General features: G+C 39.5%; 2 protein-coding genes across 12 annotated transcripts in view; one reads left to right on the top strand and one right to left on the bottom strand.

The window, feature by feature from the left end:
* The window catches only part of LOC148107568 (large ribosomal subunit protein uL22-like), a 53,907-nt gene extending 40,566 nt beyond the window's left edge, over positions 1 to 13,341 (top strand). Inside the window, exon 2 of the mRNA XM_087856557.1 lies at positions 13,123 to 13,341. Within this exon, the coding sequence (XP_087712683.1) occupies positions 13,123 to 13,341 (219 nt within the window). The remainder of the gene's footprint in view (positions 1 to 13,122) is intronic.
* The window catches only part of MEF2A (myocyte enhancer factor 2A), a 163,165-nt gene extending 148,521 nt beyond the window's left edge, over positions 1 to 14,644 (bottom strand). For 4 of the 11 annotated variants that reach the window (XM_087856710.1, XM_087856704.1, XM_087856706.1 and 1 more), the window contains exon 1: positions 14,013 to 14,643. The gene's annotated coding sequence lies outside the window, so the exon portion shown is untranslated. Of the gene's footprint in view, positions 1 to 14,012 lie in introns of all 11 variants that reach the window. The other 7 variants (XM_045795399.2, XM_087856708.1, XM_045795395.2 and 4 more) reach the window with 3 other exon arrangements.
* Between the last annotated feature and the right edge of the window lie 473 nt (positions 14,645 to 15,117).

Below are 15,117 nucleotides of genomic sequence, written 5' to 3'. Positions count from 1 at the left end.
TATGAAACTCACTCAAAATCTGAATATACTGAAAGTGTCTGGGCAGATCAGAACACTGGCGCTAGGTAAGAAAGTTCAAAGTTCTGGTGATTTAAAGGAACAGGTACCATTTAAGGCACTAGCTGCCACATAAGGGGCACAACTTTGAAACACATAGCTTCTGGGAGAGAAAACAGGCAAAAGGAAGGGAGGAGCGCCCTTTTGCAACTGGAGAGTAAAGAGAAAAAGAAAAAGGATAAAATTTAGGGTCTTGCAAGACCAAAGAGAATTATAAAATTGGAAGCCTCACAATCCCTTCTCCAACCATTAAAACCAAAACCACTGAACAGGACTGTTCTGTACTAACAGAAGAGGGCACCATTAAACTAGGAATACTGTAAAATACCCCAATACCATAAAAATGAACAAAAGAAAAGTGAAATCCAGAAAATCAGGAAACTGAATTTGACACATACTGAGGAAAAACCCCTGCCAAAAACAACCTCTAACAACTTCAACAACAAAGCAGAAAAAAAGGTAAGTCAATACTCCAAATAGAATTAAAGATATTCAGACAAGCATTTAAGGATATGAAAACCACTTTGAATCAGAAATTCAAAAACTAAAAACAAAAATAGACAAAATACAAAGAGAAATTTTAAAAGGTGAATGAATTAAAAAAAATGGAAAAAATAAAAAATTATTACAGAAATGCAGAATAAGTTACAAGGCATCCAAGAGAGAATTGACTCAAATGAAAATGAGCTACCACAGTCTACCACAAGAGTTAGGAGCCACATTCACCCACATTCGGTGTTATTTTTTCATCTGATTTCAGGTAACTGTCTATCCACCAACTTCACAATCACTCACAAGCCAAACCCTTCCAACTCACATAAGGAAACTTCGTATCTTTTCCATACTAAAGTACCAGATTTACTATGTATTACTTAAACATTCAACATGTCTAAAACTATGCTGTTATTTTAAATATATTCGGTCCCTCTTTTTAGTGTGTCACTGACAAGGTTTTTGAGTATTATTCCCCTCCCATGAACCCCGTGGTTTTTACTGCATGAGTTCGCAGAGCATTAGATTTTTAGGAACATGTATACTATGTCATAGTAGGACTGACCGTAGAAGTGTATGTGTGGGTTACTATTCATGCGTTTATTTCTTAGCTCTGCTGAAAAGACAGACAATGACACCCCAAAAGCAATGAGCACATCTAGCACCCAGATCTGAGATTCTAAAAGTCATCTTCCAATAAAAGGAATCAGGGCTCTTTGGAAAAGAGGATAATTCCAGAGGTGGGACAGGTAAAATATAAATGAGCCTGGAGTTTCCTGCAGTACGAGAAAGTAGGGAAGTTCTTGAAAAAAGGACGAAGATATGTCAAAAGGACACAAGAGTCGAACAGGAGGGGTTTTCAATGCCTAAAGCTGGATACTCTGAGCGATAAAATAAGTAATGATAGCATCAAATTATAACCCACAAAATAAATGCCTTTGAATCTATACTGATATAAATAACTGAATAAATAAATGAAAAGTGACATCTCTTCAAAACAGAGGAACTTCAAATGATAAATGAGAAAGGAACAAAAAATACTACAAAATGGCTACTAGGTAACTATTACAGTAATGCAGGTATCCCCCGCTTTTTTCAAGTTCACACTAAAGTAGCTTCACTTTTATGAAAGACCCACAATAGTACCTGTTTTCTAACTGAAAGAAATATGGAAAGGATTTTTGCTTTTAAGAAAAAAAGGCAAAAAGAGGGAGTGGGAAGGGGTAGAAATAGCATTCGGCTTTTATTTTGCAGTGAGCCATTACAGAGACAGCACACGCCCTGAGCAGCACCACCAAGCTCCTTCCCTGGTAACTACCCTCAGCGCCTCAGTGTAATTTCAAGCTGCCATAGCTTTGAATGTTGTTTGTGAGCATCTGTGCTTATTTCAACTTAGTGTGTGCGTCCATTAACATGCTGTGTCCCAAAGTATCAGAAAAGCCTAAAGAGGTTTTTTTTGTCAAAAACCTCAAAAATTTTCCATATAAATTAATGGTAATGGCTTCTTTACACCAGTTCAGCTTTTGGAAGGTTTCACAGGAACACTCTACTATCAGATAGTGGGGGAAGTCTGGAATTGTTGCAGGTTAAGTTCCACCCATGAATGCTAAAAACAAGTGAAAGTTTGAGAAGAAACAGGAAATTAACATACTCTCAAAGTATCTCCAAAATATGTATCATTTTCAAAGAGAAAACCTGTGACTTTACAATGGAGAAACCAGCAGAGACTACCTTAATTAAATCCTCAAGATCACTCGTAATAAGATACTGACATCACTCGTAATAAGATACTGACATCATGTACCCCTGATATAAAATGTACCTCTTGATAGGCTACCATTACTTCAGTGGTGTTATTGTCAAAAACGCAAAATTTCAAATTAATCGTAAGAAAGCATCAGAGAAATCCAAAATGGAAGACATTTTACAAAATTATAACCAGTACTCCTCAAAAGCATCCAGGTCAGAACAACAAGAAAAGAATGAATTAATATCACAGATGTGAGGAGACTATACAACAAATAAATGCGATGTGGGATCCTGGGCTGGATCCCAGGACCAAAAAAAAAAAAAAAAAAAAGGTCATTAGGAAAAAAACTGATGAAGCACAAATATTTAGTTTATAGTATGTTAATATTAATTTCCTGGTTTTGATTATTATACCACAGTGGTCCAACATTAGGGAAACAATCTATACTATTTTTGCAACTTTTCTCTAACATTATTCCGCAATAATTTTTTTTAGTAAAGTATGAAAAAAAAGGAATACCCACAAAATAATTAGTCTTTACGAAAATTTACTAAGTAAATTATGATAATTCCCATGGCAATTCAAAATATAATTCACCAATGACATCGCATCATTTTGTTCCAACATTAATATCCAACTCACCATACTGAAAGAACAGATAAATGCTACAATGTGATTATTTGTTGAAACGTAAACTGCAGAAGGATATGCAAATTTGGTATCATTTTATAAAGCTTTAAAACATGAAAAACACAACAGTTTAGCAATATATATGGATATACGGTCTTAAAAAAATGACTGAATGGGAAAGGTAAATCCTTATTTAAGATAATGATTACCCCTGCAGAAGGAAAGAGGGCAACAGGACTGAGAAAGATCCATTACATTCATCCTGCTAGTAGTATTTATTACATTACTCACTCTAATTTTTGTATGCCAATTATGTTTCATAATTTTTAGCCACTACTGAGAAGCACTGAGATTTTTAGCTATCTGGGGCAACAGTCTTCCGCGTTGTTTACAAAAAAAAAAAAAAAGTTTTCATTGTTGTGGGGTTTGTTTTAATAAGACAATCTTAATAAGAAGACCATATTTGAAATTTTTCATTTCTATTTTCCAAACCAAACAATGAAAACCTTAAGATCATCTAAAATAGGGTCCTCTGCCTTAGGACAGACATACCCTTTGGCTTTTTTTATAGATATATATACAAATCCTCTGTTTCGAGATCACTTCATACCTTCACTTCCAGGGCCAAATTCCAAGGCCTTGTCATTACCAGGAAGTCTCCCACTTCTGACCACCCCTCTTTATCCTTCCAGGCACTCTCTCACAAGTACACTCATCCTAGTTCCCTCAAGCCTGCTCTTCCTCCCGCGCTTCCTATTTAAGTAAACTACCCATTCATTCCCTCAGTTGTCCAAGCCATAAACCTAGTCATCACTCTTAACTTTCTCTTTCACCTTCCGTATGCCCTCCATCACTGAATCCTTTCATTCTACCTCCTATATATCTGTCAAATCCACCTATTTCTTCCATCCTCATCCTGCACCGTAGTCCAAGCCACCTTACCTCTTTTAACTAATTTGTTGGAACATCCTCCTAATTATTCTTCCTGCCTACCTCTTTTAAGTCTCTCCAAAGAATTCTCCACAGTGCAATCAGTATTATCTTTTTAATTAATTTCCTCGCAGACTTAAGATACTTCAATTTTCCCTAGGATAAAGTTCAAATTCCTTAACACAGCTTAAGGGCTCTTCATAATCTGGCCCCGATTTATGTCTTCAGCCTCATCTTTCACTACTCCTACGTTACCTGTCCTCTCTTACACTGCCTGATCCATCCATACTGTACTCAGTTTCTCCAAGCAATCCAAACTCTCTAAGTGTATCTCCTGTCCTTAACACAGGTCTGGTAAACTACCCACCCTCTTCACAAGGCTAAGTCCTCTTGAGGCTTCAACCTAAACTAAAGGTGTCACTTCTCCGAGATAAATTTTCCTGGCCTCCCTGAAACTGGGTTAATCGCCCCTTCTATATGCTCCTACAGCACTCTGCATGGCACATATTAAGCATGTAGCAAAGTGGATGATAAACACATATATGTCCATACTCCCATATGACTATGAAAGCCAAGCCTGTTCACTATATTCCTCATTACCAAGGCCGATGGACTGAATAAGGTAATAAAGACCAAACTGTGAAATAAATTGACAAAGTAAACAATACTTACAAAGATAACTCCTGGCCCAGGTGCACAATACTCTTCCCACTATACTTTGTGGACTTAATTTTATGTTCATAAACAATTCGATGTTAATTAGGTATAAGACATATAACACAAAGTTTAAAAGGATCTAGATATCATCTCATTTTATAATTAAAGAGATGCCCAGAAAGGTTATTACCTGCTGCAGAACAAAACACTATTAAACAGCAATGCCAACATTAGGTATTTTGATGTTCTTTAATTACATACTTTAATCTCAAGGAATTAAGTTTTTAAAATTTTAAAATTGAAAAACTTTAAAGTTTTTCATTTCTTCTAGGATAGCAATGTTATTAAAAACAGAAAAAATGAATCACCAATTCACTTAAAAGTTTCCACAAAATTACCTAGAATGTTATAACAAACATAAGAATATTTAATTATGGTGTAAGAGTAATAAAGATAATACTGAGTCATTATTATAATTATATATTATAAGCAACACATGGGTATCAACTGTGTTCAAGGCACTGTGGAACACATTCACTGAATATACAAAGAGATATAAAACAGGATTCCTAACTCCCAAGAAGCATACAATATGTTTAGGAAAACAAGAACTAACCATTATAGAATTAAACATAAAAATTAGGTAAAAGGAATCACTTAAATTATTAACACTTTCAAAGGAAAAGACTTTCTTCTACAGAGTTTCAGGAATGTAAAGACAACTCTATTGGCCGAGAAATCAGCATAAACTCAAAATTCCTTAGGTTGGTCAGCTGACAGGGCTCTAAAACAATGAGAGTCCACTATCAAGGAGCATACCAACAGCCAATTTCTTGGTTTCTAAATAGTCTTACCCAATAAGAGAAACCAGGACTCCTTGAAGAAATGGCTGCTTCTAGGACAGCAGCAGGAAAAGCAGATGATGAGCCTGGAATATCTTATTGTTCTAAAAGTAAGGAGGTGCTCCAAACATGATAGAAACATGTCAAAACAATCAATGAGTAAGGTGAAGGATTTCTCACTGACCAAATCAGAGTTAACTTGGAACATCAAAATGAATACTGATAATCAAGTATAATCTGTTTAATAAAAAAGAATCAATGAATTTATATTGATATTAAGTAAGCAAATGAGAAATAAAAGCTCTTCTTTACAACAGATTGCCAACAATTAAATGGAGAATAGCTAGACAAACACCATTTTGGAACCACTGTGTAATAATGGACTCAGGCAAGAATCAACAATGAATGCTAAAACCATTATGTGAACATTTTTGGGAGGACAGAGTATTTACACAGTCTGAAAGTGCCTCCCCACAGATTATTCAATAACAGTGAGGACAATGATAACTTTTATATGGAGAAAACTGGCAGGCAAACCTTAACTAAGTGATCCAAGTAAACATCACCAACAAAGGGTCAAACTGACATCATATTGCCTCCTGATGTGATGCACTGAGGGATATATCATCACTTATTTGGGTGTCCTGCCAGAAATGCATAACCTGAATCTAACAGCAATGAAACTATATGACAAACCCAAACTAATGGACATCTTACAAAACAAAGGGCCTGTACTCTTCAAAACTATTAATGTCAGGAAAAAAGAGAAAAAGTTGAAGGACTGTTTCAGATTAAAAGAGACCAAAGATATGAAAACTAAAATGCAATAGATAATATTAGAAAAAATGCTATTAAAGGATATTACTGGTACAAATGAAGAAATTTCAAAATAAACTATATATTACATCACAGTATCAATATTAAATTTCTTGAATCCATCATACTGTGGTTATGTAAGAACATGTCTTTGTTCTTAAGAGAAATCAACTAAAGCATTTAAAGGTTAAGGATCATGATGTGTGCAATGTACTCTCAAATGGTTCAATAATAAAAGTAATCATAATAGGAAGAGGAAGAAAAGGGAAAAGGGGGAGAAAAGGAGGCAGAAGAGAAGGAAAAAGAGACCAACAGAGTGAATTCCAGCTATTACAATAAATGTTAAGTTCGATGACATTATATAATATGCTTAATATGTGGTTTCCTTGTTAGCAAAGTACACAGTACATTAATGCAGCATTTCCAACTATCCCTTGTACCCATCTGGAATGTTTTACCTCAAATGATTTGACTCTGATTTTAACTGAATAAAGTTGCATCTTTGGCATACTCCAAAAGATGTAATAAAGGAGCTTCAAACTATAAATAAAACAAAATAGTAATATCTATTTTCAGACTTTGGGACCACTCTGCAAATACAAAAAAATGATAAAGCAACTGTGCTAAACATTAACAATTAGTGTATCTAGGTGACCAATATATGAGAGTTCACTGTACTTTCCTGTAACTTTTCTGTTAAGTTTTTTTCCAAAAACAAAATGTTTAAAAACAAAACAAAACAAAAAAACCTGTCAAGGCTGAAATGTTACTTTGGGGAACAGAGCCACTTGTGAAAAACAAAATCTTAACTCCTAGATTCTTTTCTCCTTTTCCCTTCATAATCCATGTCAAATTAAGTCTAACACCGTTACAAAAAAGATTTTCAGTATTAAGATAAGCATTTTGCTAAAGTAGTCCCCAAATCTTTAAAAAGCCCATTTGCAAGTCAGCTGTGCAGAATGTGGGATGATTTTCACTATTACAAATAGTGGTTAAGTTCCTAATGTTGGCCACAAAAGCTCTTTGATAAATCTTCATTAGCAATACAGTTGAATTAGTATTGTATTTCACATATACTCTGTTAAATTGCACATCCCCCTAGCCTTTCTGAAACAACGTGAAATCAACTGGATAAGCTGAAGGGAGGGAATGTTGTTTGGTAAGGAACAACCAGTAACTAATTATAATTTCTAACACTATTTTTACTAGGTTATGCATTTCAAACTGGAAATAGAGCCCTCACACAAGATGGCTACTCAATGCCCAGAAAGAAGGCAAAATGGAATCTCAGGAAATGCCACTTGGGCTAAACAGCTCTGCCATTCCTGCCCTGACCCAGAAGGCTGATGACAACATATTTATATGTATAGAAAATGCATGAGGCAGTATTTTATAGTCTGAAAAGTACCTTCATAATTTTTAAAGTCTGACCTGGGTAAACTGGTTTGATTGGTCATTTTAGTTGATTAGGACTCCTTCCATTCAACATTTACTGAGCATTCACTATGCAACAAGATAGATTGGTAGGTACTAAGCATACACAAAGAACAAAATAGCCTTGGACACAGGAACTCTGAATAGCTGAAGAAAAATGACATCAATTACAATCCTTTAAATATTCTAAAAAAGGAATTACTCTTCAAATTGTGTATCAAGAGCAAGGGAGACAACTTTTGTCTAGAGACTAAAATTGGTATCATACAGGACACCTGAGCTACAACTTAAAGGTAGGAGCATTCCAATCTCTGGAAAAAATATGAACAAAGATACAGAAGCACTAATTCAAATATTTCTGTCTTCTGTCAGGCAGTGGGCTAAGATTGGGAAGATTTTGTAAACAAGATAGACAAGGCCTCTGCCTTCATGGAGTTTACATTCAGGTAATGGGAAAAGACAATAAACAAGCTATAACTAAACAAATAACATGTGTACAAGTTATAGTAAGTGTCTTGAAAGAGGTAAGATGCACAAGAGAGTAACTAACGAGGTGTAACGTTAAAAAGGATGGCCTGAGTGACAAAGTGAGATTTGGGTCAAGTTCCAAAGGGGTAGGCCAACCAGCCTTATGAACAGCATCTCAACCAGGCAGTGCAAAAAGCGCTAAAGACCCTAAAATATGAAAGGACACAGAAAATTTAAAGAACAATAAAAGGACTGTGTAGCTGGCATACAATAAATGAGGAGAAGAACAATGAGAAGTAGAAAGATTATTCAGGGCCATTCAGGCCAGGGAAAGAAGTACAGACTTTATTTCAAGAGGAATGGGAAGTCACTGGATGATTTTAAGCAGAGAAACAACATGATTTGGAATCATAAAATGACCCCTACAGCTGCTCTGTGAAGAACGAATTTCTGAGGAGCAAGAAAAGAACAAACTCAGTTAGGAGGCTACTGCAGCAATTCATTTAAGAGATAATGCCTTGAAATAAAGAGGTGGCAGTGAAGACTAAGAGTGGTAGACTGGCTCAAGATAAATCCTGAAGGACAAGAGAACGTGTGGATGGATTAGACCTGAGAGAAAAGAAAAAGAATCCAGAGTGGTATCTTTTAAGTTTTTGGCATGAGTACTGCCATTCATTGAGAAGGGAAGGGCGAGTGAGGACAGCAGAGTTTGGGGGTAGGAGGGAGGAAGAAGGATGGGGGAGAGGAAAAAATAGCTATATTTCAGTCATATGGCTAATATTATGTTTGAGATTCCAGCTAGATTTCCAAGTGGATATCGAGCTCAGGAAAATTCTGGGCTAAAAAAATAAAAGTGGGAGTCATCAGCCTGAAAATACATGGCATTTTCAAGGAAGAGCAAACAGCTGGCCTTAACTGGGTCATAGAAACTGAAGGGTAATAGCTGACAATGAGCCTGAAGAGATCAGATAGAATCATATAAAGTGAACCATGACTAATAACAGCAATAGCAGAAGCAACAGTGATAATAACAGTAGGGGGAAAAATTACTGTATTTTAGGTACCAAGCACTGTGCCAAAGGCTTTATAACATACATCTCATTTAATCCTCTCAACAACTCTATGAAAAAGATGATACTATAATCACTATTTTATACACCAAGCCTCAAGAAGATTAAGAAATTGCCAAAGAACACAAAGTGCCAGAGTGGGTATTCTAGCTTAGGCAATCTTGATTTTAGACGCTAATCTCTTATTCCTTAAATTACTGCCTCTCTACTGATTTTATGTCTTCAAAGTTTCCCTTAAAAGAATGACATTTACATGTGAATTTTATAAATACAATTCCAGTCTCCATGTAAAAGGTGAATTGCTAGGGGACAAGAGGTGAGACAAGCAAACACAGTATTAGTCAATGCAAGAGCACCTTGTTTTACTAAACCAACAGTTACAAGTTATTTTACCAGGTTAAATGAAGAGTATCCCTTTGTTCCAACAGTCACAAATCATACCTCAAATTAATCCAAGTCAACATGTATAACATGTTCCTTGTAACAAAAATAACCTGGTAAAAAGGTCCAGCTTATACTGTATAAATTTACCACCCACTACCAAGTATTTCTCAAAACATATAACTTTATTGATGGTTGAATTCTTTTTTAAGTTCATAAAGTTTATATTTTTGTATAAGGAAGAAAATAAAATTAGTATTGACTCAAGACAACCATAAAAAGATGTGCCTTTGTTGATATTTATTAGAAGTCTGATCAACTAGTGTCTGTTTTTCACCTAGGTTAACAATTCCTCTGGCTTTCAGCATCATCAGTTATTAAACAGATGAAGTAAATTACCTGCTGTCATACACCCATGTTCAAATATTTGGTATTCTATCCACCTCACAAATCAGCTAATTTTTACTTAATTCATAAGCTCATGATTTCTAGTGATTGTTATGACAATTTAATATTAAATAAAATATTAAGTTTAGTAAATATCAATTATGTTCAGTAAATACAATTATTAAAATAAGTAAATAACATCTGTATAAAATTAGAGTATTCATTAAATAAGTGTCAACACATATGCTATGGGTAAGACTAATAAATGAGTTTATATTCTTTATTATAATAAACTGGACAGGGTCCACTACAGATTACACAGATAAAGCATACACAGACAAAATCATTTAGTTCCATACAACAGTAAAATGACATATAAAAGCTTAAAGATTACCCACTACAGAAAAGTTATTTTTAAAATATACCTATTCCAGATAGGCAATAAAAATATTTTTCTAACTTCAAATTTTAAATATTGTATGTGGAAGACAACTCCTACAGATAATCCCTAAAAGACATATTTCACTGAAGAGCAGGGAAAATACTTACATTAAATTCTAATTTTTTTTTTAACATTTGGAGAGGCTGTTGGAGGTTACAATCAATGACTGCAGATCAATAACCTCATATAGAACAGTCAAATAAACATATTTATGTATAATGTGACAATGAATTTAAAGTGCTGGGATTTTTACACCTAAAAAAATATATGAGCATTCTCCTGTATTTATATATTATATGAAATCCGTTTGGTCACAGACACTAAACATTCAGGTACTGGGCAGAGTATATACATAGTCTTCATAGGAAATAAGGGAATGTATAGAGGAATAGATATATGGAGGAAGGGATGAAGGGAGATCAGGCAATATGCATTTTTGGACATTAAGCCTCAGACAGTGTGCTAGGAACTCTCACACTCATTATTTCATTTAATGCTAACAATTCCATAGGGCAGGTAGTGTAATTCCTTCACGTTTTGTAGAAGATGTCTCATAACTTCATAAGTGGCAGAGCTGGGATCTGAACCAAGATGTGATGACAAAGTCTTGCAAACAGCAGGACGTGTCAAAGTGTTCTTTTGCAGGAGGTTATCTAACTGGAAGATTGATTTGATTTTTCATATTTACACTTCTCTTATTACTCAAACATTAGAAGGCACTCACTTCTCAATTTACGAAGAATGTTCACAGATTTTCTTTCTAATCTAGAAAAAAGCAATACTGATCATTTTCAACCCACAAAGGCAGTATTTTCATTGTTCTATCACTAATAAAAGACTTCAGCTAGACTTTGTAGCATTCATATGTACCATGAGCATGTTTCCAAAAAAAAAAAAAAAAAAGAGTATGGTGTGACTGAAAGGCAAAATACATGAAATTGGAAATGCCCACAGAAAATTCAAGACCATCATCATTGTATGTTAGACTAAATTTCTCTGCCAGACTTAGAAGCAGCAAAGGGAAAAAAAAAAAAAAAGGCTTTCCAAACCTGACTGACAAGCATGCTACTTCCCAAAAACAAACTGGCTTACAGTTTCCTCCTCCTAAATCAGAGCACAAATCTATTGAAAGATTTAACTGAAATATTTCAAACTTCAAAATCATATTCTAATAAAAAACACTTCCATAATTACTTAACCACCCTCAAAATACACTAATATTTCTCTCTTGGTAACCAATTAATGCTATTGCTTGAATATTAATAAAATTAATATTAACCTATATTGCATTCTAAAAGGAAATACAAAGCAATAATGCAATTGCTTTGAAAAATAAAACATCACCACTCAAAACAACTCAATGTATCTTTCAAAGATTATTTCCGGTTGCATTTACAAAAAACAATCTTTGACACACATACCCATTAAAGAAACACAGAAACTCTAAGAATTTGAAAAGAGATTATTCTCAAATCATAATTCAACACAGTGACATTACAATTATTTCTGTGCTCTCATAAGCAACCTTCCTTCCACTGAACACCCCCTACCTCCCATCCCCTCAACATAAACTTTTGCTGGGAAGTAATATAAGGAGTTAAACATAATTTTATCACCTTTGTTCCAATATGAATAAAACCATGGTTTTATATGTAACAATGTGAATTAAATGAAATCGACATGCAAATAATTATGTTTAGAGAAGTCATTATTACTTCACCATCACTGTTTTAACAAGTAAGTTTCTATTGGAAGCACTCTTCCAACAGAATTAGGACTAGGTCTGCAAAGTAAATCACTAGCTTTAGCTCTTCACAGTGTTATAACACCATTACCACAACTTTTTACAATGCTCACTGAGAATGAAAAGTGAGTCCAGACTCAACTAGTGCATCATCATATAGAATTAATCTTAATATTCTGTAGGACACATGTGTTCCTTATGTTTGTTATAAAGTCTAACTAAAACAGGCATCGACTTTTAACGAAAGCACTTTCAACTTTTTTCCTAAAACAAAAGTTGCCATTCACAGGAAAAATAAGAGTAAAGACTGAACCCTCCACAAATATACCGGAAAAAAAGAACCCAAAACAAAAATGTACATACAAAAGCCATAATAGCACAACATAGCTATTTTATCCTCACCTTATACATTCATATTAAATAAGTGCCATTTTTGCGTTTTCAAAAAAATATTTTTTAAGGTATTTTGTTTACCTTTTCCACAGACTGTTCAAGTACTGCCAAGGTAACAGATTTTAAAACTGACAACTGGAGTACTTGGCAGTTGCCAAAACAACACAGCTGGATTCTTAAAGGGAAAGTACTCTTGTGTAATGTACACCTCATTACGGCTTTGAAGAACCTTCTCTTCATATAGTAATAGATGATACGAGACACAGGGGAAACATGCTGTGCTTAAAAAAAAAAAAACTTGAAAAACTTTAGACATTTGTTTAAAAATACTTCTATCATTGTTAACACATCACAGCAGGCCTTTCTAATGGCACACTAATTGCAATACCAATCTTGTAAACTAAAATGCAGGTCAACATTATGCTTCACTTCTTCAATCTACACGCGGTTTCCCTACTGGACCATGACAGGGGGCTCGCTTCGTATCCCAGAAATCATACTTCAGGTCTGAAGAATATTTTTATAGTTACGCTTTCACAGCGGGGGGGAGCATTGTTTTTCTAATTCAGGGATGCTCACCTCTTCGAAACTTGTTTGCACTATCTCACCTACCAATTTAATCCTCGCAGTTCAAAGACCGAGAATATCGAACTAAAAGGCAAAGTTTGTACCACATAAAACCTTCCCTGAAAGCCGGAATCTACCGGGATGTCAGGGCAACTAGCTGTTCCCGCTGCAGCCCCTCCTTCCCCGCGACGTCTCCCTGCACCGGAGGGCGTCCGCACCCCGCAGGTGCCCCCAGCCCGGGCCACGTCCCGGCCCGCCCCAAATACCGACCCCGCCACTGACATCTCCACACACGCGCCGAGAGTTCGGACCTAAATGTTCCGCCCGCTTCGACCAACCTTCTCCCAAAGCAGGAGTGGGGGAACTTCTTCAAGTCCAACCACAGCGCAGGGCGCCCCCGGCACGAAGGGTCAATCCCTTTGGAGAGACCCAGGCGCGGAGAGCAGGAGGGAGGAAAGGGCCTTCGGGCGTTCCGCCCCGGAGAGGCTCCGGGCCCCCAGGGAACTCCCTCAACTTTCAAAGAGGCGTCGTCCACCACCGCCCCCCAGCCCCAAACGCGGTGCGCGCCGGGGGAGGCTCCTCGCGCGGAGTCCGTGCGGCCGAGCCTCCCGCCGCCAGAGCCCGCGACATGGGTCAGACCCCGGGCCCGCCCTCGGGGCACCCCGCCCCCACCACCGCGGGCGCCTCGCCCCTCCGCGCCGACCCTGCGCGACCACCCCGCGCCGCCTCCCCGCACCCCACCCGCCCCGCCGCCGCGCGCCCGGGACCCCGGCCCCCTGCCAGCCGGACGCCGCCCTGCCCTACCATCAACGGAACCCCGCGGGCGCCCCTCCTCGGCCGCGCCGCCCCCCGCCCCAGCGCCCCCCAGCCCCTACCCGGCCCCCTCGCCGAGACACCGCCCCCTCTAGCACCGCCGGCCCCGCGGACCGAGTCCCGCCGACGCGGCCCTCACCGTGTCTCTGGCGCAGCTTCCGAGCACACACACGCCGCAGCCCGGGCCAGCCACCAGCGCTCAGCGCCGCCCGGAGCCGCCTCCTTCAGCCCGGGACTCGCCGGGACATCGGCGCACGGATCCCCACACCGGGGCTATTTTTAGGAGACAGGCCCCGGCCAGACCGGAACTCGTTCCTGCCGCCGCGCGTGCGCACTACGGCCGCGGTCCTCGGTGTCCCTCCGCCAGCCTCGCCTTTCCTTCCCTTCCCCTCGGCTCCCTCTTTCTCTTTTCCCTTGAGGTTTCTGTTCAGAGCTGACTTATCCTTTCGGTGGGTCCTGGAGGTCTTGAAATGGGAAAGACGAGGGTGTGGGCAGAGAGTCACAGTGGAAGCAAGCTCTACTCCACAAGGACGCGAGGGGCGGACTATGTTTTTCCGGGTGGGTGAGGAGACGGATCACCCGGCACAGGAAGGAGATGACGGCGGTTTGGCGCCGGGGCTACGGGCTGGAGCTCGCTTCCCTCTGAAGGACCGTGTTCTCCTGGAAGGGATACTGGTCACTTGATGAGGGCCTAGGCGCCTCCCAGGGCGGGGCGGCCCGGCGGCGTCGCGCCCTGCAGCCCCAGCCTCCCCCGCCGCTGCCTCCCTGACCAGCCCGCTGGGGCCGGGACCGGGAGCGGCTTCAGTGACGCGGCGCGTGGCAAATCGCCGCGCGTGGCCGCCGGCTCCAGCCAACCGGGGGCACGAAGGGGCGGGGCCCCGGGGGCGGGGCCGGGGCTCCGGGGCGCGAGTTCGACAGACGCCCGGAGTCCGGTGCCAGGCAGATTCCTTCGGGCCGGCCCAGACACCTCCTGCCGAGCTCCTGGGGCCGCGGCCAGCCTCCTTCTCCCCCCACCCCGCGCCTTCGGGCCACACCGGCCCCCCGCAGACCTCTGCTCGCCACGCACGCGCCCACGCCCTCATTGTGGTCAGGGCCGCACCTGTGCTCGCGTCTGGGCCGCCACCCGGTCACCCTCACTGAGCAAGCACAATGGGACTCCGGTCCTTGGCGCGCCGCGGCGGCTCGGACCCGTGCCCGGAGAGAGTAGGATTTGCAGGGGCCTGGAGTGGGCAACCCCTTTCAGC

This window comes from Ursus americanus, chromosome 28 (assembly GCF_024610735.1).
Source record: "Ursus americanus isolate L20-20 chromosome 28, mUrsAme1.1.p, whole genome shotgun sequence".
NCBI classification, from domain to species: domain Eukaryota; kingdom Metazoa; phylum Chordata; class Mammalia; order Carnivora; family Ursidae; genus Ursus; species Ursus americanus.
The sequence above is the reverse complement of the archived record's forward strand: the minus strand, read 5'-3'. Positions and strand labels throughout refer to the sequence as shown.